This window comes from Poecilia formosa, unplaced genomic scaffold (genome assembly GCF_000485575.1).
Source record: "Poecilia formosa unplaced genomic scaffold, Poecilia_formosa-5.1.2 Scaffold120, whole genome shotgun sequence".
NCBI lineage: Eukaryota > Metazoa > Chordata > Actinopteri > Cyprinodontiformes > Poeciliidae > Poecilia > Poecilia formosa.
The window spans coordinates 1,713,334-1,738,228 of NW_006800059.1; the positions used below are offsets into that span (position 1 = coordinate 1,713,334).

General features: G+C 40.8%; 1 protein-coding gene across 2 annotated transcripts; it reads right to left on the reverse strand.

Annotated features, from left to right (window-relative positions):
• Nucleotides 1–258: 258 nt before the first annotated feature.
• Nucleotides 259–24,739, reverse strand: LOC103144048 (collagen alpha-1(II) chain-like). Of its 2 annotated transcripts, XM_016675746.1 has the most exons (54): nucleotides 24,428–24,739; nucleotides 23,019–23,225; nucleotides 22,016–22,032; nucleotides 21,863–21,895; nucleotides 21,338–21,370; nucleotides 21,172–21,225; nucleotides 20,764–20,856; nucleotides 20,260–20,337; nucleotides 19,600–19,644; nucleotides 19,442–19,495; nucleotides 19,096–19,149; nucleotides 18,657–18,710; nucleotides 18,498–18,551; nucleotides 18,354–18,407; nucleotides 18,225–18,269; nucleotides 18,072–18,125; nucleotides 17,910–17,954; nucleotides 17,752–17,805; nucleotides 17,458–17,556; nucleotides 17,304–17,348; nucleotides 17,115–17,213; nucleotides 16,978–17,031; nucleotides 16,788–16,895; nucleotides 16,629–16,682; nucleotides 16,402–16,500; nucleotides 16,235–16,288; nucleotides 15,294–15,392; nucleotides 15,136–15,189; nucleotides 15,009–15,062; nucleotides 14,868–14,921; nucleotides 14,692–14,745; nucleotides 14,179–14,223; nucleotides 13,957–14,055; nucleotides 12,464–12,571; nucleotides 12,282–12,335; nucleotides 12,121–12,174; nucleotides 11,976–12,029; nucleotides 10,087–10,140; nucleotides 9,893–10,000; nucleotides 9,686–9,739; nucleotides 7,723–7,776; nucleotides 7,469–7,630; nucleotides 7,186–7,293; nucleotides 5,494–5,601; nucleotides 5,339–5,392; nucleotides 4,008–4,115; nucleotides 3,856–3,909; nucleotides 3,636–3,743; nucleotides 3,491–3,544; nucleotides 2,883–2,990; nucleotides 2,505–2,793; nucleotides 1,427–1,614; nucleotides 1,100–1,342; nucleotides 259–1,012 (listed from the first exon to the last, which is right to left on the reverse strand). In XM_016675746.1, exons 1-54 carry the CDS (start codon nucleotides 24,519–24,521, stop codon nucleotides 866–868), a joined length of 4,464 nt encoding a protein of 1,487 aa, XP_016531232.1. In that variant the 5' UTR covers nucleotides 24,522–24,739; the 3' UTR covers nucleotides 259–865. The 2 variants fall into 2 exon arrangements, with proteins under 2 accessions (XP_016531232.1, XP_007560901.1); XM_007560839.2 differs by lacking the exon at nucleotides 23,019–23,225.
• Between the last annotated feature and the right edge of the window lie 156 nt (nucleotides 24,740–24,895).

Consider the following 24,895-nt stretch of genomic DNA (forward strand, 5'->3'; position numbering starts at 1 on the left):
CTTTTTCTTTTTTGTTTTTTGGGACGAGAGCGGGACCTTCTTCTGACCGGAAGGTAAGGGGTGCAGGACATGAAAACATACAACCAGAATGGCACCTTATTTTCCAAAAAAGTGTTGGTGTGCATATAGACACATGTACACGTTACGTGGAAATATATATATCTATAAAAACCATCTGGTTGTTTATAAACACAGACTTTTACAACATTAGAACCAAATATTTATTATACACAGTAAAGTTTTCTGCTCACGATGGACTGCTCTGGAGTGGCAGGGTACATTTTACTTGCTGAGAATAAAATTTAATAAAGCGAATTTGCACTTGGTCTACATAGATTTAAAATGCCGTATTTATGTGTCGGGAGGGAAACGAGGAGGGAGGCGGCGTAGGACTGGGACAGAGGTTGTGCAGCTGTTCTGTAGTGGAAATCGGGGAGGCTTCTGCTACTTACAAAAGTGAGCCCGTCCCGTCCTATCCCAACTCTGCCCACTTGGATTAGACAATAAATAAGTGACATCGAGTCATGTTTCTGTTCTCCATACTTTGGTTTCTTGGTCCCACTTCTTCCTGGCTCAGACTCATTTCAGTCAACGGCTTGGCATGGGAAACATGACTGGATCTCAGGAAGTGGGGCTGACAGAAAATGCTGCTGTGTTGTACAGATATTGCCGGTGCCCTTCAGTCCTCACATCCAGGAAGTACAGCTAGGAGAGCACTTTGTTGTGAGGAAAAAAAAAAGTATAACATTTCTTTCTTTTTTTGTTATTTTCCAGTCTCCTTTATTGTGGAAGTGTGTGGAATGTTTTCATGGTCAGGTTTTTTTTAATTATTTTTTTGGGGTTGGGGGCATTGTGATACTCCAGTTTACAAGAAGCAGACGGCGCCTATATCCACTCCGAATTCTTGATCTGCTCCTCCGATGTCCATTGGAGCAATGTCTACGATTGGCAGACGGGAGGTTTTCTGTGTTTTGTACTCAAAGACAGTCTTGCCCCACCGGCCTGTGTGACTCTGTTCAGTGAGAAACGAGACATTTGCAACTTTAGAATTAAAGTACCATCAGAAATACCATTCACTCAAATTTAGTTGTGCACTCACCTTGCAGCTATCCTCCAACACGCTGTACGTGAAGCGACTGTTGCCCTCTGCGCGGATCTCCACGTCGTTGGAGCCCTGCAGTAGCAACGCCTTCTTCAGGTTTCCTGAGGCCTGATCCATGTAGGCAATGCTGTTCTTGCAGTGATAAGTGAAGTTCTGGGACGCTTCAGTGGACAGAAGCCTCAAGAAGGTCAGCTGGACGTTGGCAGCGCTGGCAGCAGGACCTTCCTGAGCATAGCTGAACTGTGGACCAAAACCAGGTAGCAGGTTAGCAATATCTTCTGAATCTGCTGGGGGAAGACAACATTGCAGCTTTTGTGTTCTTACGTGGAATCCGCCATTCATTGTCTCTCCGAACCAGATGTGTTTGCGGTCCTTGCTCTTGCTGGTCCACCAGTTCTTCTTTGGTACTTTGGCGATGCTTGGGTAGACGCAGGTCTCTCCTGTCTCCATGTTGCAGAAGACCTTGATTGCGTCGGCTGTGCTTCCGAGGTTAGGATCCACCCAATAGTCACCTAAGGAGATGAAAATAAAGTTGTGTGTTTAAGAGGAGGAAAAGCTTGGTGTTTAAATGAAAGATTTGGTTAAATGTTTTCAATGGGAATCCTGCCTTTAGCATTAGCCTGTATCCCAGGCTAGGTGTGGGCACTGGTAAAGTATTCACACCACTTTGACTGGACCACACTAATCCTTGAGTGAACTTTGATCTACACAAGTGTTTATTAACCCTGGTTCTCAGGGACCACTGCCCTGCATGTAGGAAGTTAATACAAATGAATGCTACACATTTCTGAGAAAAATACTTATAAACCAGTTATTTACTTTCTAAGTCACAAAATACATGGCAGCTTGTTGTAAAAGATCATGGATTACTAATGCTTTTGGAAAGAATTGTGTATACCGTATTTTCCGCACTATATGGCACACCGGATTATAAGGCGCACCTTCAATGAATGGGCCATTTTAAAACTTTTTTCATATATAAGGCGCACCGCATTATAAGGCGCATAGAATAGACGCTACAGTAGAGACTGGAGTTATGTTATGCATCCACTAAATGGAGCTGCACTAAGGAGAATGTCAACAAAACAGTCCGACTTCTGGTGAGGAGAGCCCGCTTCTTCTTCTATGGGCAAAAATGAAGTCAGCGGCTGCTTACCGTAGTTGCTAGACCTGTTGTGGCTCAATATTGGTCCATATATAAGGCACACCGAATTATAAGGCCCACTGTTGGCTTTTGAGGAAATTGAAGGTTTTTAGGTGCGCCTTATAGTGTGGAAAATACGGTAATAATTTATTTTTGTGCAGGTTTTGTAAAAATATATCAATTTTACTGTTTATCGTCCTAAAATATTTGTTATTCATAAGCAGCAGCAGGTCAGATATTGATGTTTGATCCACTTACCGCTCTTCCACTCGGGGTGGCACAGCTTTAGGTCACTGCAAGAGCGAGCCGGGTTCTTCTGGGTACCGTCAGGGCTGCGCAAGTTCTCAATCTGGGTGTTGAGGGACTTGATTGTGGAATCGACCTCTATGTCATGCTGCCTCAGGGAGCTGGAGGCCTCGTCAGCCCTCATGTACCTGAGAGGATCAGGAGACTTCTCAGTCTGGCCCAGGCCAGCGAAGGCGGAGATGTCAATGCCTGGACCTGGTGGGCCAGGAGGACCAGGGGGGCCGGGGTTCCCAGGAGGACCCTGAAAGATGGCAGAAACAGGAAATGTGACCTTATGGAAAGAGAACAGTACACACAGATATGAGGATTGTAAATGTTGCTTCTACATACAGCAGGACCAGTTTCTCCAGAGCGTCCTCGAGGTCCGGGGGGTCCAATGGGACCAGGCTGTCCATTAGATCCGTCTTTGCCAGCAGGTCCAAGTGGACCAGGGGGTCCCTACAGGACCAAGTGTCAATCAAAGTGAAAGTTAGCTTGGAACTGGCTCATTTCAAAGAGTTAAACTTCATTTAGTGTCTTAGCTCCACCTTGCAGTCTGAATCTGATAAAGAACTTCAAAAGAATAGTTTTTAACTTTAACATGCTTTCCCTAAAATCAGTCAAGATTATTTGTGTGTCGTTATTGTGCACTTCTTAGCTAATCTGTGTTAGACATTAAAATCCATTTTCCAATCTTGGAATGAGTTTTTTTCACAAATCAAGATCCTCGCTGCCTGTCATCCACGTTTCTTACACGCAGTAATTATAAAAAGTCTCGGCTACAAATCTTATCGCAGCGATGGGTAATTAAAAAAACGGAGCCTTTCCACTCTTCGTCTTCATCTTTTGATTGGAGACTTACAAAAAGACTGACCTGCTGCGCACTTTACTACCATTGCACATCTGCGGCCCAGAACGGTTTTAATTGATTTTTCCACCCTTATTTTCCGTGTCCTCACCTTAGCGCCACTTGATCCAGCAGGTCCAGCAGGTCCGGCATCTCCAGCAGGACCCTGTCAGAATGAGGACAGCCGCAGTTTAACAAAGGAAGTGAGATTACAGATGAAAATTAGCACTAGAAGGAAAATCTTTTAGATTTCTTACTGGAGGTCCAGGAAGACCCTGCAGACCGGTGAAGCCGCGGTGACCCTTCTGACCTCTCTCTCCAGACTCACCCGCCTCCCCCTTATCTCCACGTGGTCCTTGGGGTCCCTGGAGTAAAGTTTTACCAACTGGTGAAATTTAAATCTATACATGCAGCCTTTTAAAATGAATAAAAGATGATACCAACACTGATATCTCAGTTAGAGTTAGCGATACTTACAGCAATTCCTCTAGCGCCAGCCAGTCCTGGTGGTCCTGCAGGTCCTTGAGCGCCCTAGAAATAATGATTCAAGATACTTCCTCATGTTCATGTTAAATATTATTTTATTCTAGGTTATATTTCTGTGGCATTAACAGTGCAGCCTTACTTACAGCTTCTCCTCTGTCTCCCTGTTTGCCGAGGGGCCCAACCGGCCCGGGAGCCCCAGGGGCGCCTGGAGCTCCGGGAGCGCCTGCAGGACCGGTGTTACCTCGCTCTCCCTAGAGGAGGATACGAGGTTATGATGCAGCTGAATAAAAGTTATGCAACACATTGCACATCTAATAAGTCAAATATAAATTAGCAGGCTAGTTTTAAGGTTGTAAGCAGCGAAAATAAGAACTGAACACAGCAATTGTTTTCACAGCAAATGGATGGATAATGATGTGAAATTCTCACCAGATATCAGTAACAACAAAAATAGAAAAAAAGCCAAAAGAAATTTGTTCATATGTAAAATAAAGTAGGATGTCAGAGGAAATAAGTATTGATAACTTGAACAATATAAGCAGCTAAAAGGTTTAAAAAAGCCAAGATAATCATTGAAACCTGTCAGTTTTTAGAACCTCATTATCAAGGTAGCACACAAAGAAAATGCAATTATTGCTGCAAAATATTCTCTTGGTATTGGTTACTCACATTTTTTCTAAATTTCTGAATGCTTCATTGAGTATAAGCACTATTAGAACTGTTGCTTGAAAATGGGACTTTCACCATAAACCAGATAATCCTCACAAGAGGTTTCAAACAAAAAAACTGGGATTATTAGGTACAGTTTTTTTTTTTTTCATGAAAACATTAAGTAATCCACTCAACCACCATTATTTCTATGCATCCTCACTCCACAAGACTCCACTTCAGAAGAAAAAGCCTGGTGAAGCTTGAACATTTAGACGGCCCAAAACAAACAATTGAAGACGACAGTCTGGTCAGACCGTTATGAGCTCTGAAAAATGACATCATCTCAATAACTCCTTAACGGTGAAGTTTGGAGAGGTACACTTTATTATTTAAGGGATTCTTTCATCAAATGGTACTGGTTATCACTGAGGGAAAGATGAATGGAAACATTTTTATAAGACTTTTTTTTCCAGCAAGACAATAGTTCCAAACACGAAGGCATGAAGGACTTCTGAATGCTTCAACCAATTATTTATGCTGAATCCAAAATCTGTGGAAAGAACCGAACAACAGATTGCATAGAAGAGATCCACTGAAACTTTAAGTTCCGAAGAGTTTGTGAGGAAGACTAGGACAAAATCCCAGTTAGATACGCTGGTGTTTATCTCAACCCTGGTGAGATATGGGTTCCATCTTGGACAGGTCACCAGACCACCAGTTGTGGATTACATGGGCCTCCACTAATACCTGGTGTGAATTTACTGTCACGTTCACATATTCAATGCTTTCTTTTCCCACTCTACCTGCAGCCAAAGGTCCTCACCTTGACTCCAGCAGCTCCATCTCTACCAGGAGGTCCATCTGACCCAGATGTGCCCTGGAAAACAACGACATCTTTTTCATGCTACGGAAAATCCCGTAATAATAGGTGGCAGAGCTGCAAGTATAATTGTTTGGTTGTTGTTGTTTAGGTCTGACCTCTCTGCCTGGCTCTCCAGCAGGTCCAGTGAGTCCAGGAGGCCCAACGGGTCCAGGCGGTCCTCGGTCACCAGCACCACCGGATGCTCCCTGTTTACCAGGCTCTCCCTAAACACAGAGGACACACTCATTAAGAAATACAATACAACTCCTTTTAAAAAATAATTTGAATTCCAGTGAATTGTTCAGAAGCATGTTTAAGACCAGTTTTTCAAAGTGGGGGCCACTAGGGGGCGCTGTGGGAGAGAGAAGATTAGAAGAAACATACAAAAAATAAAAATTTAATTGAATCCTATGAATATTTTATTTTTATTTTTTCATTACAGTTTTTGTTTTCTGATCTTCAATCATTTTTATTAATATATAAGCTAAGGTCATTTATTTAAGTGTTCTTTCTGATGATTTTTTTCTTCTGATGATTACTCTGATTGGAAATGTTTCTGACAAGAAAAAGACTAAAGTAAGCGTTCAACAACGCTGTGGAGGACTCTGTGGCAAAACAGCATAAAAACTGTAGGAATAAAATAACATCTGATGTGATTAATATGAAATATATTTTTTTTATTTTTATCAAAATTGGGGAATGTGTTGAAAATGTGTATTATCTGGTAATAAAGTGATAATATAGCATCTGATAAAAATTTTCCATCACAGAATTCATGGCCTTGTAAAATCAGAACACATGAGCTTTATGATAAATGAATGTGATAATTATGGAATAGTGCATAAAAATCAATATTTTGTAGCATTTTCTGTGGGTTTCATGCCAGAGGTTGATGTTCTTCCATGTTATGGGAAAGTTTGAGAACCCCAGTTTTAAACTACCAAAGGTTTATTTGTGTAAACTTCATCCACCTTATTTCTGAGAGACTTACTGGGGAAACGATTATGGGACTTACTTCCGGCGCACACCGGAAATAGCAGTATTTAACTGTAATTTGTAGGGGTTTTTTGCTAATCTACATTCAAGATAGACATCTCTCTTTTCGGTTATAATACAATATTTACTTAAACTTGTTCACGGACACACTGTCTGCTAGACAGAGGATCGTAATTGTGAGTTTAATCACGGGGAGCGACGGAATGACCGCGAGTTAGCAGCGCTGCTAGCAGCTCGTTTCTCTGAAGAACTGACAGAAACAAAGACGAGAAAAGCAGAGAAGCTGGTCAGAGATCTATGCCGACAGTGTAAAACACCAGAACTACATAATATTGGCTGGGTGAGATGTGAATTTTATTTTTCGTTTGTATTAAAAAATAAATAAATAAAGTTCATGATCTGAGTCTTTATCATTATGTTTGGGCCAGGAACACATTTTTTATAAGATAAAATAAAATATCTGGCTTCATTTAGTCCAACACAACCAGGATCTCGTGTGTCGCTGCAAATCAGCGGAGAAATGACCGCAGCTGCTAGGCTCCAGACCGTAATATGGAGAACCTCCCCACTGAACCCGAACCGAATCACACATTAACCTGTCAAAGAGAGCAACTTGCCACTGGAAAGTGTCTGCCCTTTCGGAGCTCCGGTAACTGTTGTGCTGTTCGTGGCTGTTCTCTACTAATCAGACCAAGTTTAATTTGTTCATGTCTTGAACATGCTCCCAAAACAAAGGCGGTAGTTTTCATCGCCTATCGACAGATAGGAAACAAAAATAATTTGGCTGAAACTCTAAACCCAGAAACACTTACAGAAGGTCCGGGGAGCCCAGGGAAACCTCTCTCACCGCGCTGACCGGGCAGCCCAACAATACCACGACCTCCAGCCAAACCCTGCGGCCCTGAAGGGCCATCAGCTCCCTACAGAGGAAACGGAGACCACTTTGTCATCAAACGGTCTTGTCAAGCCACATCTGGATAAATCAGTCGGTAAATATGCCACTAAATCAGCTGGTGATTGATACAGACTGTTCTCTCACAGGAGCTCAGTCACAGATAATGCTGGGTTATGATGGGGCCAAAGTCTCTAACTCACAGGCTCTCCCGTCGGTCCTTGCTCTCCCTTCTCTCCTGGAGGTCCAGCTGGTCCACGAAGCCCAGCGTCTCCTGGCCGTCCTGGAGGACCGGCGTCACCGCGAACACCTTTCGGACCGTCCTTACCAGCGGGACCAGCAGGACCGGCAGCGCCAGGGTTACCCTGTGATGGACGGGCAGAAAATTTACTAAAGTTACTAAAAATATATTTAAAACTTCTGTTTAATTCTTCTTTGCTAAAGTTAAAATACTCACATTGGGACCAGGAGGTCCAACTCTGCCAGCAGCACCAGGGAAACCTGTTGCTCCCTGTCAGAGAGAAGAAAACTTTGTGGTTAAGAGGCTTTTGTTGCTTTCTTTTTACGTTTTACCTACAGGTACAAAGTCAGAAATATTTTAAAGAAATGACAAGCACATGGTTAAGGTGTGAAACTGGATCAGAAGCCATTTTGCTATTATTAGTATTATCAAAATGACATTTTACTTTAATAAACTTGTCATGAAAACTCAACATTCTGTTTCTCTGTAAACTAGAATATTACATAATCTCAATTAAAATAAATATTTGAACACAGAATATTCAACCCACTGAAAACTTGGTTGGTGAACGAATGACAAGAGGAAGGATGAAATGCCCTAAAATCATGTTTTTGACATTTGAACTGATTTTGGATAAAACACAGTGGACCAACAACAACAGATAACATCTATAAGATCTATAAATCATCACAAAGTAACTTGGATTCTGTTCCTCTCTCCACTCTTCCTCCAGACATTGAGCCGCTGAGCGACAGTCCAGTTTCTCAGAGCAGGTAAGATAATCTCTCGTTCAGCAGTGGTTGCAGCCGACATCTGTGTCTGACTCCACCACCAGTAAACTCTGTCTGAATGTCCCACAAACTCTTAAACTGGCTGTGTTTCACAATCCTCAGAAGTAGGCTGGTACCCCTGTTGGTTTTTCACAGTTTTAATGCCACACTTTTTCCTTCCACTCAACTTTTCTTGATATCCTTGTAAAAGGCGCCCTATGATCATCTAGCTTCCTTACCAATGTTCTTTTGTTTGCCTTACCCTACTGACAAACCTGTAAATTATCTTTAGATTACCAAAATCCAAAACCGATAAGATTAGCCAATCAATAAACATCAATACAAACACAGACTGTGCAGGACATTTCCACACTGACACTACTTAAATTTGTTGAATCGTCACTACAGTTATAAATCCTTTTCTTCTGGTGTTTTGATTACGTAATTTTCAGACAACTACCCCGACACAATCAAACCATGTTAGAATTTAAAAGAATAGACATTTTCTTCCTGATTACATCTGAAAACATTGACCGTTTTCTGAATGAATTGAAAAATAAACCAAACAATGGTGGGATCACGTCAAAGTTTAGGAAATTCAGAGCTCTGCATTTGGTGCAGCATTATTAAGGCTGACTTCACTGCTTTTTCTTCTTCTTCTTTTAATAGTTAAAGTGTCCACAGTGAAAAAGGCTTTTCATGCTGCCAGAGCTGATCGTAGTTCTGCTTCTATAATTAATGAAGGCTGGAATCCATTTATAGACAAATGTACCATCTGTAGACGACATCGCCTGATGTGAGCATCAAAAGCAATGTGAGACATTTAATGTTATGCAACGCTGTCATTTGATTAATGTTATATTTCTGCTAATTCCCTCAGCCGGTACATCTGAACCAGTAAAATAATCCATAAAAACCTCAATATTGTTGGTAATTTGTTAGCCAACTGAGTTGCTAGCATGATTTATTGCTTTAGTTGCTTTCCCAAAATGTTCTAGGACAATCTATATCGAATACACATACTTTATAATCTTCTGACATCTTTGTACAGTTCCTAAAATGCACACATATATATCTGTATTAATTATAATCAGATTATCCTAATGCTTCCTAAGTGGTTTTAAAAGCTGTTCATTTCCATCATTAAATATTGAGTTAAAATATATCTAACTTTTCAGCCTTAACCTTAAATGTTTTATTTTAATTTCAGAATTGTAGCATAAGTTAAAGATGCATTGACATAAACATCTCTAAGTCTGACTGCATCAAGGTTACTTGAAGGAGTTTCCTACAACGTGATCAAGATAGGAGCTGAGTCAGATTACCAATCTGATCAGATGTTATGAAACTAAGACTAAAGTGACAAAATCAGACGATTCAGAGTTATAACATGAAGAGAAGTTACTCACAGGCGCTCCCTGGGCACCGCGTGCTCCCTTAGGTCCAGATACGCCAGTAGGTCCCTAAAAAACAGCAGCAACAATCACTCATGTTGTTGGTGACTGTGAAACAGAAATACCTGTTCTATATTCTGCTGTGTTTACATTCCTGACTTAAAACGGGTACAAGATACAGAGCGTCTTGTTCCAGGACTTTATTTTTGGCCAAATACTCACCACAGGTCCAGGAGCTCCGGAGGGCCCCTGAGGTCCAGAAGCACCAGCTTCTCCCTTCAGTCCGGGCTCACCTAACTCTCCCTTAGCACCTGGCTGACCATCTGCACCCTGAATGTCATTTAGAGCAGCCCCATTAGCACAATGTCATTGCTACGATTTTAATTAGCAGAAACAATCGTCTTTTATTTACTCACAGGAGGTCCAGCGAAGCCCGCAGGCCCAGGAGGACCAAGCTCACCGCGGTCACCCTGCAGAAATGGAGAACCAATAGGTTGTCGATACCGACTGTTCAAACAGAGAGGAAGACTGACACGAGTCAATCAGGATTTCCCTGCGATTAAATAACAAAGCTTGGTGTTCTCAGTGAGGAAAACACTCATAAAAAGATCAGAAAAAGACAATATACTGTGTATTATTTAACTTTAAGTTATGTTTTTTAGACCAGTGAAGGAAATAAGTATTTGTTCCCCTGGTGAGGTCATAAGTTTCTACCCTTAAAAAGAAACAAACTGCCTCTGTTTTTATTGATATATTTGGATGCAGTGTGGACAGAATAACAAACAAAAATCCAGAAAAGTTAAAAATGTATATGTATATCTTTGAGTGAAATATTTCATCCTGTGTCAAACTCAAGGACCAGGGGCCAAATCTGGCCCACTGTAGCTTTTAATGTGGCCCTCTAGACTCCACATTACATCAGTAAGTCTCTCCGGTTTTTCACAAATCCGCAAAATCGACAGATTCCAACATTTTTTTTTCAGATTTTTACTGCAAATTTCTCTCATAATAACCCAGAAACTTTGGGTTTAAATGAATCTGCCTCAGCCTTATTTGATGTCAAATTATAGTCTGTGATCGATACGGCTATTAATAAAAAGTCACATCTGACGTCATACATCAGCGCGAATATGGTACGAGTTCCTTACAAATATTTCTACATAAGTGCCACAAAATCTGTGATTTTGATACCAAATAAAACACAAAAACAATCAAGAAATCCAGGATGGACTGATCAGTCTGAAAAGATTATCAATATTATTTAATTTTCAGAAACACTTAATGAATGCTGACACAAACAGCTATTTAATGATAGTTTAACTGCACAACCGGCCCTTTAAAAACATTCAGATTTTTGATTTTGCCCAAAATGAAAATGAGTTTGACATCCCTGCTCTACAAAAAAGCAAGAAATACATCTCCCACCGTTTATTAATGTGCCTTTAGATCAATCAATGAATAAATTAATCAATCAATGAATCATTCAATCAATCAGAGTACAGTTGGGATGACAGTCACCAAGAGCGCCATTAGCACTAGCTGCTAGCATAGCATTAAGCTGTAATAAACTGCTATGCTAACGGCTAGCATAGCATTAGGCTGCAACAGACTGAAATCTTCCAACCCTCTGCTATCAATGGCTCACCTAAAGTTTCCCAGTGAACATCAAACTGCTTTACAGGAAGCTTTTAGGGGAGGATACTGTAGTCTACATGAGTTAAACTAAAGGCCCGCGGGCCAAATCCGGCCCGCTGTGACTATTTCTGTGGCCCTGTAGACTTTATGACAGTCCAGATTGAATTTCCTGATAAAATCTATTTTTTATTTGTTTTCTACCAAATTACTTCAATATAAGATATTATTTAATTTTTAGAAAGACAAATTGAATGCAGAGAAAATTGGAATATTTTAGTTATTAGTTGCTTTTATTAATTGATTCTGCTGCCATGATGATGTGGCCTTAATTGAAAATGAGTTTGACTTCCCCGCTGTAGTCAGATCAGACCAAAATGGAGGACTTTGGTATCGGTTTGACCTTCAGTGTTTGCAGGAAGGGAATATTTAGTAAGAGCTGGAGAAGATCATCCAGATTATCAAACAATGAGGTGAAAACATGGCACTCTGGTACTATTTTGTGAGCATGACCATAACATCTTGGACAATAACCTATTATTACTGTTTTAATTAAAACAGTAACAATAGGTCATGGATGGGTATTTCAGGATGACATTGACCAACAACACAACAATCAACTGGCAAAAGAGGAACCACATGTTATGTTTCTGTTTATCATGAAAGTACTTACAGGAGCACCACGAACCCCAGGAGCACCAGAAGGACCAGTTGGTCCAGTCTCACCCTAAAACGAGAAGGAAACATGGGTAAAGTCAAAAATAAACACGAACTAAATATGATTTTGATTTCCATTTAAATTCTACTGCAATTCTTACCTTGGCACCGTTGGGTCCAGATGGGCCAGGGGGACCAATGGGACCAGTCAAACCCTACACCAGAGAAGACCATGGGTGAAGATGTAAGAAGAGATGCTAAATCGATCTATAAAGCCGGTTTTAAACACTATCGTGAATTTAAGCATAAATTTAGAACTCACTCTACCACCGTCTTTTCCAGGAGCGCCTTCAGGCCCCTTCTGTCCATTATCACCCTGTCAAAAAATACACAGAAACTGAAATTATTCTTTTCTGCATTGTATTATAAACACATGCTATGCCTTTACTGGTTAAATAATGTGTTGAGTTTAAGTTTGAAACACCATTTTTTTCTGTTTCTTACTCTGTCTCCCTTGGCTCCTGGGATGCCTCCAGCTCCTCTCTCTCCAGGCATACCCTGCAGGCCCGGGGGCCCTTGAGCTCCAAGAGCTCCAGCTGGTCCAATTGCTCCCTGATAAAACAAGGTGAATATGAAATAAACCATACGGTGTAATTATTCTCAAAATAGTTGATCCTGTTCCCCCTCCAGCTTACAATAACTTAGATGTTGCTTTAATTCAGCAATTAAGATGAAAACATTATGCGTACATTTTATCCATTACAAACATTCAAGAACAGGCATTAATTACACTATTATTTCCCTAAGCGCTTAATATTGAAGTGCACCATATTTGTTGACACTAAACTTGTCCTTATAGATTTATACTATAAACATGAACAAAAGTTTATGTTTAATTCAATTCTTTGATTAAATAGGATAACTCAGTCATCTTCAGCCACACTTCAACAGTATGAGTCCTTTAGCTTAACTCAAAAAGTTGCAACAAAGCTAAGCTAACTAGCTAAGCTAAAACGTTAGCTTTCTTTAAAATTAGCCTAATTCACCAACACCTCAGATGTTGTGTTGCTCCTGCAGTCTTCTTACTGCCTTTACATCAACTAATTGGGCTATGTGACTGACCAGAGATCATTTTTGTGTTCATGATTATTTTGTGAATTTTCAATATTTTTGACTCTAGATTTTTTTTTACACTAGAAGTTACTTAATTTTTGAAGGCAAATTTACTTGAACTATTGTCTCAGAGTTAATACAACTGACAGTATTTTCATCCAATTAAATGTCAAAGATAAGGTGATTGAACATTTTCATTCATTAGGGGGCAAAAAGTACGTTGACAGTCAGTCTCTTACATGCGTGTGGAGGAATGGACACAAACCTTGCAAACGTGTGATGGGCTGTAGTGTTTGTGTTGTTTTCTGGACTCATAAAGTCTTAGAAGTTGCTTTGTAACCTTTGCAACTAATAGAAATTCTCATTTTTTTAAGACTCAGTCATGATGTGTTGCTTAAGATCTGTATGGGGGAAAAGGACTCTTTATTTGCCATTTATGAGTGAGTTAGCTTGGATTAACTCAAACTGTCGCTACATGGCTATGCTAATTTAGCTCTGCCAAAGCTAAATGAATGTTTCTCAACTGATACGACCACAAACAGGTTTTATTTATTATAAATCTGAATTGGTAGACTATATTTTTTGGAGATTTGTAATTATTCACTTATCTTAAGAGAGCTGTTAGTTTGTGAGCTACAGTCAGGATTGTGTTTGCCCCCAGCCCAAATAAAAGAAGAGATCAGAAACACATGACGATTTATGACATTCTGGTCAGAAATAGAAATCTTTTCTGAAATGTTCGCACACACTGAAGCAGCAGCTTAGAAGAAATTTGATTTTAAACAACTTCAGATGTCACCTTTTCATTGCCACAGTTAGTGAATCAGCCAGTATGAGATTTAACTAAACAAATATTTAAGCTCGCGTAGGAATCAGCTGCTGACCTTGGGTCCGTCACTTCCTGGTGTCCCAGGAAGTCCGCGCGGTCCTTGAAGACCCTGAGGCCCAGCGCTACCGCGCTCACCAGGGAAACCACGCTCACCCTTTTAAAGATGGACAATAAGACCAGTTAAACAAAAACTGCTAATTTTAAACAAAGTAAACGCCTTCAGGTATGAAAGCAGCTTTTCTCTGACAATCCTGACGATTAGAAACTCGTCACTCACTCTGGGTCCAACAGCGCCAGGAGCTCCACCCTCTCCAGGAACACCCTGTGAATTACAAACATAAACTTTTCAGATTTCATGATTTATCTACACCATTATAACAGCATCCTCACCCTATACAGAGTAAATAAAATATTTATTTTTGTTACTGTAGGATTAATAAAGGACTATTCTATTCTATTCTGTTCTTTTTGCTGGTATAGACGGACCAATATCATAAGATTTGATTGAAAATATGTGATTTCAATGTTTTATGATTATCATTTTGGATCAGTGATGGAAAATATCTGCAATTTCTACAAAATATTATGTTTAGTATCATCAAGGATAGATGTCTTTATGATTTAAAAAAAGTAGAAAGTAATTACAATCAGGTAAAGCTTAGTTTGTCATCTATATTTTAAGCTTTTTTGCCAGCGTTTCTGATAAACGCTGGCAAAACTGAAAAAAGATAAACCAACAGATGCAAAACAAATCAGTCTGTAATTATTATATGTAATTATTATATCTCACCTGATCTCCAGGTTTTCCACCCTCTCCTGGGGAACCAGTTGGACCAGGCAGACCCTGTCCGAAAGAAGAGAAGAATTGAGTGAAATTATATTACATTGAGAAAAATTAGGCTTTTATATGGTAATGTTTTGCAGTAGATGTAGTGATGAAGCAGGCTTATGGAAATATGAACCCACCTGGAAGCCAGGAGGTCCAGGCTGTCCTTGCTCTCCTCTCTCTCCAGCAGGCCCCTAAATTTATATATTCAAAGATAATAATCAGTCAATCTGAATGTCAGAGTCCATGTTAAAATGATGTTAAAATACTGAAACACTCACAGCAGGTCCAGGAGGTCCAGAAGGACCAGTCTCACCATCTTTTCCAGGTAGTCCCTGTTCAGAGAGATTAATTTTATTATTTATAATTTTGGGTAAAAAGGGTAACGTAGTTTAGGTTACTACTCACTCTCAGACCAGGTCGACCAACGAGTCCCTTCTCTCCTGGTTTTCCAGGTTCACCCTGGTAAAGAGAAAATTACTTTAATTACATGGTACACAAACGTGGAAGAGTTTCACCATCTGTACTTATTTAAATCTTTGTGTGTGCTGTAATCAGATCTTAACATTTGCTCCTTTTGGTCCGGGGAATCCCATGACTCCTGGCTGTCCGCGTGCGCCCAGGGGACCAGGTGGACCGGGACGCCCGTCCTCACCTGGAGCGCCCTGTTGACGGCAACAGGAAACAGGTCAGATGAACAGCAACTCCAACATCACATTGCACATTACAATATGGCTGTAAAACTTACCGCTATATGCGCATATCATATCGGTAAATACTGATAATTATTGATTAATTTTTTGTTTTAAACACCTGAAATGTTACCAAACTAGTGGCGTGAACTTTTCTGTTTTATCCACAGTTTTCATTCCTCGCCGTTTTTTATTTTTAAGCCGTTATGAGGCAAAACCTGAATCTGCTGCTGCACCAGTTACTCAGCAGCTTGTTGCTAGGCAACCAAAGTTGGGGGTGGAACTTGAAACTGCCTGCTACCCAACAGATTGTTGCTCGGCAACCAGAAGTGAGTGAGTGAGTGAGTGAGTGAGTAGATTCCACCAGCATTACTAAGCTAGCTGTGAGAGGTAGAACGGCTAAAGCCTTTCCTCTGCCTACATTTCCCAGAATGCTGTGTGGTACTGGATAGGAGGTCAGTGAATATACTACATGTTGAATAGAATGTATTGATATGTCGATCACATGTCAATTGCGATATTTGTTGTTATTGATTTATTGTCCAGCTCAAACATTATTCCATTGTCTGAATACAAGTGGACTGTTGCAGGAATATTACATTATTATTGTTTGGTGAAGGTTATTTTAAAATCATTATTCTGATTTAAAGTCGCATTAAGATTCTTTGTCAGCAAACCTGCTGTGGTTATTGTACTTTGTGAAATTTAAAACAAAAAGGCTTTGATTTTTATGTTGGGTTTTTAGTATTTGCTCATTCTCAAATAGATTGTATCTCAGGGAGTATCTTTGAAAATGCTTTAAATATTTTACTCACAGAAGCTCCAACTTTGCCCTGCGGCCCAGTATCTCCAGGACGACCAGTAAGACCCTAAGAGAAGTACATTAATGTTCAAGACTGTAAGAAACTAGTTAAACATTGAACCAAATGAAACTATTATTAAAGTTAACTGGTTAGGTAATGTTTAACAATGTAAAACTCACTCTGGCTCCTGGGAGGCCAGCCTCGCCTGTACGTCCGGGGTCTCCAGTGGCACCTTTAGGCCCAGCAGCACCAGGGACGCCACGGTCACCAGGGGCTCCCTGAAGGCGGAGCAATCAGTTTAACACCAGTCAGCTTTACTGCAGTCATCATGCAGAGGAAATACCAAGGTTTGACAGTCAAAGAGGCTAAATTCATTCTGATTGAAATTTGTTTAGGTAGGACCAACCTTAGCACCAGCAAGACCATCCTGACCTGGGAAACCACGGTTACCAGGAGCTCCCTGCAAGGAATCACAAATTAGATTAGCTTGTGTGCATCTTGGTATATTGGTATTAAAATGATCTAGTAATCTATTCATAGTAACATCCTCTTATTGGCTTCTTACTCTTTCTCCTGGAGGTCCGTTTGGTCCAGCAGTTCCCGGCTCTCCCCTCGCACCCCGCTTCCCTTCTTCTCCAGCAGGGCCAGGAGCCCCTTGAGGCCCAGCCGGGCCCTAAAGTACCAGGATGTTTAGTTCACCCTTCATCAACTCACATCACCTGGAATCTCTTGACGGTCTAAATGGAGCAACTTACCAGCTCTCCTTTTGGTCCAGATTCACCCTTCAGTCCTGGAAGACCCGGATCTCCCTAAATAGAAAAAACAAACAGAAACAAAAAATTAAACCACAGAAAATATCCCTTTGGTTTCTGGTCTTCTGTAGGCGGCTTACAGATTGTCCTTTGGGCCCAAGAGGTCCAGTTGCTCCCTGAGGTCCAGGTGGGCCTCGGGGGCCGGGGAAGCCAGGTGCGCCAGCAATTCCAGGAGCCCCCTTTAGTAAGATATCAAAATGTAAAAAATATTATTGAAACCGATTACTAGGGAGTAATTACTAAATATCTGAGTAAGAAAATGGACTTACAGCAGAACCTTTAGCCCCAGGAATACCATCAGTGCCGGGGTTACCCTGCAGACACCAACAAGAAGCAATAAATTATAACATATCAACAACTGATGACTACTGATGGGGTGTTGAAAAAAGGAACCATGAAATGATAGAGTCCTGACAAACTAACCCCCGCCCCAGCTGGTCCAGGTGATCCTGGCGTGCCGGCCTCTCCGCGGGGTCCCTGTGCTCCTTCAGCTCCACGGGCGCCTGTAGGACCCGCTTCACCCTGACAGGAAACAACAGATTTGTGACTTTTATTGGAAAAACTAACTCACTCTTCACTCCTTTTTTTAACTTAATGCAAAATTTGCTCCACCCACTGACACTATTGGACACAAAACCTGCTGTGTTCTTCACAAAACAGCATTTTATAACAATTAAATTGGTTCATAAATGGTAAATACTGGTCATCAAGACAAACCTTGGAGCCTGGGGATCCTGGGAAACCTGGAGCTCCAGCAGGACCAACTGGGCCCTACAGAGTCACAAAAATCTTTACGTTAGATTTCATATTTCGACTTTCTTGTTGTTGTAATTAAGATAACATAGTGGATGATTCAGATACGAGACGATACGCACCGGGGGACCAGCTGGACCAGGCAAGCCATCGTTTCCACGGGCTCCCTGAAGAGAGCAAAGTTGGGAGAGTCATTGTCGAATATCAAAATTAAGGGTTTCTTCTTAGAAATGATTAAAAAATGTCAGATTTTTGCCCAGTTTAAATAAGAGTGAGTTACTCACTGCAGCTCCAGAAGCTCCAGGACGTCCCCTCTCACCAGGTAGACCCCGAGGGCCCTAAAGCAGAAGAGACGAGACAAGTGACCAGGACATTTTATTTAAAACTCTTACTTCTCACATAACTACAATTTAAATCTGTGATTTATAAAGGCTCACCATAGGCCCATTACTGCCGCTTTCTCCAGCTGCACCAGTCTCACCCTGAAAATATGGATGAAAAAAATTTAAAAGAGGCAAAAACAAAAAAAAGAAAAATGAAAGTATTTTCTTTTTGATTGATTATACCTTGGCTCCAGCAGCACCAGTCTCTCCCTTTGCTCCATCCAGACCTGGGTGACCCTACAGGGAAGCAGGACGTGACAGCATCAGGAGCTAAACCTGGCCGAACTGACCCATTTCTACCACTCAGTGAAGGTTTTTAATTCTCACTCTGTGTCCTTTGATTCCAGGAAGTCCAGGTGTCCCAGGGAATCCACGAGCTCCCTAAAAAATAAGAATAATTTTATCCATGAATTTCTTCTTCTTTGTTAGTGATGAATTTAGTTTTGGGACAAATGAAACATTCATTTAGGAATGATATTCACTCACCTGAGGCCCTGCAGGTCCGCGCTCACCGGGTTTGCCAGGTTTTCCAGGATCACCCTAACAAAGCAGAAATAAGTTAATTATTTTCTAAAATAAATGCAGCTGCACAAGAAAAAGCTGTAACATTCAGTATTTCCCCAAAGTGGGAGGTTGTTGTGTGATTAACGATCTCTGTACTGGTACTGTTCAGAAAGAAACACTGCCCTCTGCTGGTAGAGAGGGTTTATTCACAAGGTCTGTCTAAATTTCTACATCACTTTAGGTCATTTAGGTCAGAAACGGGACTGTGATAGTTATAATTTTTGTTTGCATTTTAAATAAGAGCAAGGTTTAACTTTGTAAGCATTTAATTTGGCTACATAACTCATAGGCCTAACCTGATTTTGTGAGAGAAGTTCAGTGAACAACATATTTCAGGTATAGAGGACATGTTGAGACTTACGTCACTTCCTGGTTTTCCAGATGGCCCGGGTGGCCCACGAGGTCCAATCGGTCCCTGTCATAAAACAAATGAAGACTTAAGATGACTTACTGTCATGTTGTATGTGTGTCACATAATGAAATTAACATTATTTCATAATTTTGTGACATAACTCTGGCTTATAAATCCCAATAAGCAAGAAAAGATATTCTTAGATTGAGAATAAAAACACTTTTGAGATGGATTTTATTTCATAAACACATTAAAGCTATAATGTGTTTATGAAAATTGTTTATCTTCATCCTCAAATCACTGAAATCAATTTTTCCGGCATCCAGATTATATTTTGGGAGCAATGTGAGCTTACAGCTGGACCGGGCTCTCCAGTCTCTCCAGGTGCTCCTTGGAAACCCTGAGGCCCCTGTTGGTGTAAACACAAAACAAACAGCATATGTGTTTACCAACCACATATATGGCATTTAATGTTAAAAAAAATAAAGTAGATTAAAGAATGAATAAACTTACAGGAGCTCCGCTAGGTCCAGGGGGGCCACGGGGACCCATGGGGCCCTGTGTGGACACACAACACACAAACGCTGTGAAGCCACAATCAAAGCTACATTGCATTTTATGAAAATATTTTGACATCTAATTTAAATGCTAATTCAACTTATGATAATTCAAGGCATAAAATAAAGTATTTTATATGATGGAGAAAATTTAAATAAATACTCTCCAGGTTAAAAAGCCTTTTGTAAAAATCCAGTTATGTGGAGTTTTTCATTTTAAGCTTGATATGGCTATCAGTGTGTATTTATGCACAATTCATGTACAAATGTATTTCTAAAATTATATCTTCACCTTCCTAAACTAATGGCCTCAGTTATATTTAGTCAAAAGGGATTTTGGCAACAACAACAAAAATATGTGATTTAAGCAAAAAAAAAAAAAAAAAAAAGAGAGAAAACTGGCTAAAGAGGACTTAGTCCATTAATTTAATCTTTAACCTTTAATCTATTAAAGGAAGGTGAAGATGTTGAACACAGACTCCCTGCGGTGGAGATAAATTAACTGCCCACCAGGTGGCAGTGCTGCCTCCATCTTTGAAGAGCTTCAATTGGTTTTTACTGCGTTTTTCTTTTTATATGTAGATCAAATTAAAACTGCATGACGGTTCCTGCTTACCATTGGTCCTTGCATCACACCCATTGAAGCAGTTCCAGCCTTTTCATCAAAGCCTTGAGACATCTGAGCAGCAAAGTTCTGCAAAAGCACAGAAAACACAAAGATGGAAAACAATGTATTTAACTTCACTGGTCTGTCTATTATAATGACCTTAGATGTGCTTGATAAAACCTTCACGTAAACTATTGTTTTATCTGCTGTGTTCTTCCTTTTTGCTGTTTTAGAGTTTGTGCTGCTGTGTCAAGCCAACTACATTCCTGAAAACACTTTAAGAAATCTCCATGCTTTGTTTTTCCTGCATACTGGCCTCACTATAAATGAGAGATGATGAAGAATAAACACGGCTAAGAATCACTTATTTACTCGTTTGCTCTCTGTTCCTTCTGTGACGTTTCTCAGTGTAGCACTAAAGTTTGTCTGTTGTCCAAATTGTGCGACGGAGAGGCGGCGTTGTGTTATCTGAGCTGAAATCTGACATGAGGCGCTTCGTTTCCTCATACTTACCCCTCCCAGCCCTGGTGGGCCGGGTGGTCCAGGTGGTCCGGGGTTTCCAGGTGTGCCGGGTTCGCCATCTCTTCCTCTTGGTCCAGGATTTCCCTGAGGAAAAATAAATATGTTTTTCATCAAGTTTCTGTTGACTAACCAAGGCTTTTGGTAAACTTCATTGGAGGAGCTTACGAGGAATCGTTTCTATAATATCTCATTTCTTTCTTTACACTGCGATTTTGGTTACAACCCAAATAGCTTCAGTTCAATTAGTTTAAGATTATGTATTAATTTCAATCACGTGTCAGTATTCAACAGCCCATTTATGGCCAGGTTAAAAGTCAAATAAATCTTAAAGCTGCCAGTCTGCTGCAGTCAGAATAACTTTGTTTTGTGGTCAAATTAAATAAATCTTTGTTTGTTTACCTTGTCACCCTTTGCGCCAGCTTCTCCACGCATCCCCTGCTCACCTGAGGGGCCCTGCAAAACAACCAAGAGCATGTTTAATATTTCTAAATCTCCAATTCAAAGAAAAATGAATCATCTTGTACTGCATGGTCATTATGATGTGAAAAGAAGGATAAGTAATTACCATGGGGCCTGGTGGTCCTCTAGGTCCTACGACCTGGACAAACATACAAACATCTTTTGTCAGGTTTCAGTGAATGTTTTCCTTCTGTCAGATCCAGAGACATTTCTCTGCACCACAGAGCATTCCAGCTTAGCAGGAGGTGGACAAACCCAGACCCAAAACATAATCTGACAATGATTTTATTTGACAAGATCATTTTCCCCCCTCTACACCATCACCTTCTTTGACCTCTAATTGGGCTGAATTTTGTCACCTGACGTGAACTTGAAGAAAAGCTGCCGGGAAGAACTAAAAGGATTTTGCAGGGTTCATTATGCTGCTGGAATGCTGGGCTTTTCCTTATTTTATACGGCAGGAGACATTACAGAGGAGGAATCAGCATTTAAAGAAAGCAAGGAGCACTAGATGTTAAAAGGTGTTCACAAATTCAAGAGAATGTCTTAAAACTCTTTAAATAAATTTGTTAAATAAGAGTAACTGCAATGGCAAAATCATGTAATGTTTAAAATGAGGAGCTTCACTTACATCTGCAATCTCTCCTGGTTCTCCCTTCTGGCCCTGATGGACAAAAAGCACAAAGTTCTCACACACAATAAAAAAATAAAAAAAGCAATCCTGAGGCCGGTCGTAACTTTTTCTACTCAAATGTCGGTATTTTAGTTTTGCTCGCTGTCTCACCTTGGCACCAAACGCCTCTGCAGGTGGATTGATGACAGAAAAGGAAGAAAAACACCATTAAAAGTGACATCTTGAAGCAAAAACATTTCAGACACAGGATTTATTTGGAATCCAGCCTATGACTCCCGAGAAATGGAGACCTGCATGCTGCAGAGATCAAATACCGCTCACCAAACCCATTCTAGATCGTATCAAAGAGGCGAAGGAAGCAGCAGAAGCAGGAGTGAGCGAAAAGCACAGCGTTAATTCTAACTATTAATGCAAACTGTAAGCATAAGTAATGTTTAATTGATACTAAATAAAGTGTTTACAACTGCAAATGCATGTTTTGTGTACCTGTGCATTTGGCATTGCTAACATTTTGAAAATTGAGCAAAACCCAAATGTGTTTCTTGCTTTTACAAAGTTTACACAACCGGTTGCGAACATGTTACTAAATATATTTTGAGGCAAGTTCTGAATGCAGTTTCAACTTAAACAACTTAAAGCATGTTTGGCTACATATCAGTCGATTTTCAGTGGTGCCAAAGCATTTATAAGGAAACAATCTATCATGAGATTTCTAAACTCCATGTATAATTTGGTTTTGAACAGAGCTTTGGAAATGCTTTGATGGAGTAAAATGAGTAATTATTGCTTCAGATAAATGAGTTTTGCTTTGTGGAAAACTGAGCAATAGAGAGAATTCAGGTGGAGACAACAGGCAGCACATCCTCCAATCTAAATCACACTATTTAAAGGACATGATTAAATCAATGTTGCTCATCTTGTCTCCATAAATCACATGCAGAGATTGACTTTGGAATAGGGAGCAAAACATGGAGCAGCCGGAGCTAAAGTGACAAAAAAATATAAATAAATCTGTAATCAGTGACTTCCTCTGACCTCATCAGAAAACGGCTCCAAAGTGTGCTCCCGATTCAAAAGTCTCAGCTTGGGATGGCTTTAAATGCAAGCAAGGAGAGTAATTTATTTATAGGTGTGTGAATAAATAAATTACAACCAATGGGGGCAGTGGCATCAGCGGGGCAGATGGGGCAGCATTCTCCAGATGGGATGATGGGGTTGGCACACTCTTTGATCTCCTCGCAGATTATCTCATCGCACAGAACCGCTCCGCTGTCGCACACACAGATGCGGCACGGCTCTGGCTTCCACACATCCTTATCATTATACAGCCGGGCGTCCTGGATGCAGCCGCCTGCCTCCTCTGTGGTGGCCAGCAGGGGGCGGATGTCAGGGGAGGGACGGCAGCGAAAGGTTACACACGGAGAGGAGAAGAGATGTACACGGTGGGATGAGTTGGTAGAGAAAGATCATGTTGGATTAGGAGAAGAAAGTGAGGATGAAGGGTCAAAGGGGGAAAGTGAGGAAGTGGGAGGGGTTAATGAGCACAAAGGAGGGGCATAAAGAAGTCATTTTGCATCAAAACAATACACAACATAAAAATCTCAGCACTTTTACAAGACATTCATAACCAAACATGATTCGTTCATTTGCATAAATACAGAGGAAGAACGTTTTTAAATGATGATTCTCCAACTAGCTGAGAGTCACAAACGTTCATTTAGATGATTGGATAGAAATATGCAACACGTTATCGCCTCAGGAGAAATTTTACAGCTGCAAAACACAGAATGTCAACACAAACTACAGCAAACGGTTGTGTCTGCAGAGTGAGCTGAGGTATTTCACAGAGCAGGCTGAGTGTATTTAACCTGCTCCGCTGCCTGTATGAATGAACCTCTCTTATGGGGATACTGGGCCCAATTGACAGGCTGGTGCTGTGAATAAACAGAGGCTCCTTCTACATTTCTCCGTCTGGGTATCGTTGCCGTGTAAAGCGCCAGTGTAAACACACACGGTAAAGTAAGAATAGGTGATTTGTTTTATGCATGCGCCACAGGAATGAGTGTATAATCTACAACATTTAACGACATGCCAAGAAAACCCAGAACTGAGCAACAGACACACTTTTAAATAAATGCAGTTACACAGCAAGGAAACACAGTACACCTCTAATTTGCTAGAATATCCCGTATTATTGCCTTTGACCCCTTGTTGCAAACACCGTTCTTCAGTTTCTGCAACACTTTAAGCCTTGACGTCTGAGGTCAAGCTGTGTCTGACTTCATCTCTTCATGTTTGCAGCTCTATTTAATGTTACAAAAGCATTTAAATACTTTTTATAGAGTCTCAGAGCATCACGCACAGCAGGAAGGTGTGACAGATGAGAACAAATCAGTTTCTCCATCTGACACAGATGAAGCTTGACACCTTTATCTAAACAGATGAACAGCCTGTCTTAGCAATAACCTAACAAAACACCAATGCAAAATTAAAATTCTCCTCAGTTCATAAAGTAAAAATTCTGCGAAAAGAAGTACTTTTCTTTTTTTTAACGTGACTTACGGTCGTCTTCTTGCTGACATCTGACCACGGATAGTAAAACAACTTGAGATGCTACAAGTAGCAGAACAGTCCTTGAGTCCACAAAGCTGAACATGTCTAAATATTAGACATGCAGGAGCTCGGGTGAGAAGTGAGAGGGAAGGCGGAGACCGGGCTTTTCAGTCAGGTGGTGTGTTAGGTAGGGGTTCCCAGAGACTTATGGCACCATGCAGGCAAACCTTCCAGAAAGTAAGTGGAATCCAAAGCGGGGCCCCAGCTGGCACTCTGCACCCAGCTCGTCAGGGCAAGCACCGCGGTTTTATGTCCACCGTGCCTTGTATGGATCTTCGTATATTCCAAAATGCCAGTCCTTCCCCCAGACCCCCCGTCAGGCCGTAACCTGAACCTCCTTTCCCTCCCCTCTTAATCTGGGAGCAGCTAAGCTCTCAGGGTTTTTTTATTTTTTAAACCAAATCCCTCCTTCATGAC

What these genes read in the sequence shown, in the direction of transcription:
- LOC103144048 (XM_016675746.1), bottom strand. Translation starts at nt 24,521, where the DNA reads ATGTTCAGCTTTGTGGACTCAAGGACTGTTCTGCTACTTGTAGCATCT. An exon ending in CAGGATCCCCAGGCTCCAAG is followed by an intron (nt 17,557 to 17,751) that starts GTTTGTCTTGAT and finishes GTTTCCTGTCAG; the next exon opens with GGTGAAGCGGGTCCTACAGG. An exon ending in GTGGAAAACCTGGAGATCAG is followed by an intron (nt 14,224 to 14,691) that starts GTGAGATATAAT and finishes TGTAATTCACAG; the next exon opens with GGTGTTCCTGGAGAGGGTGG.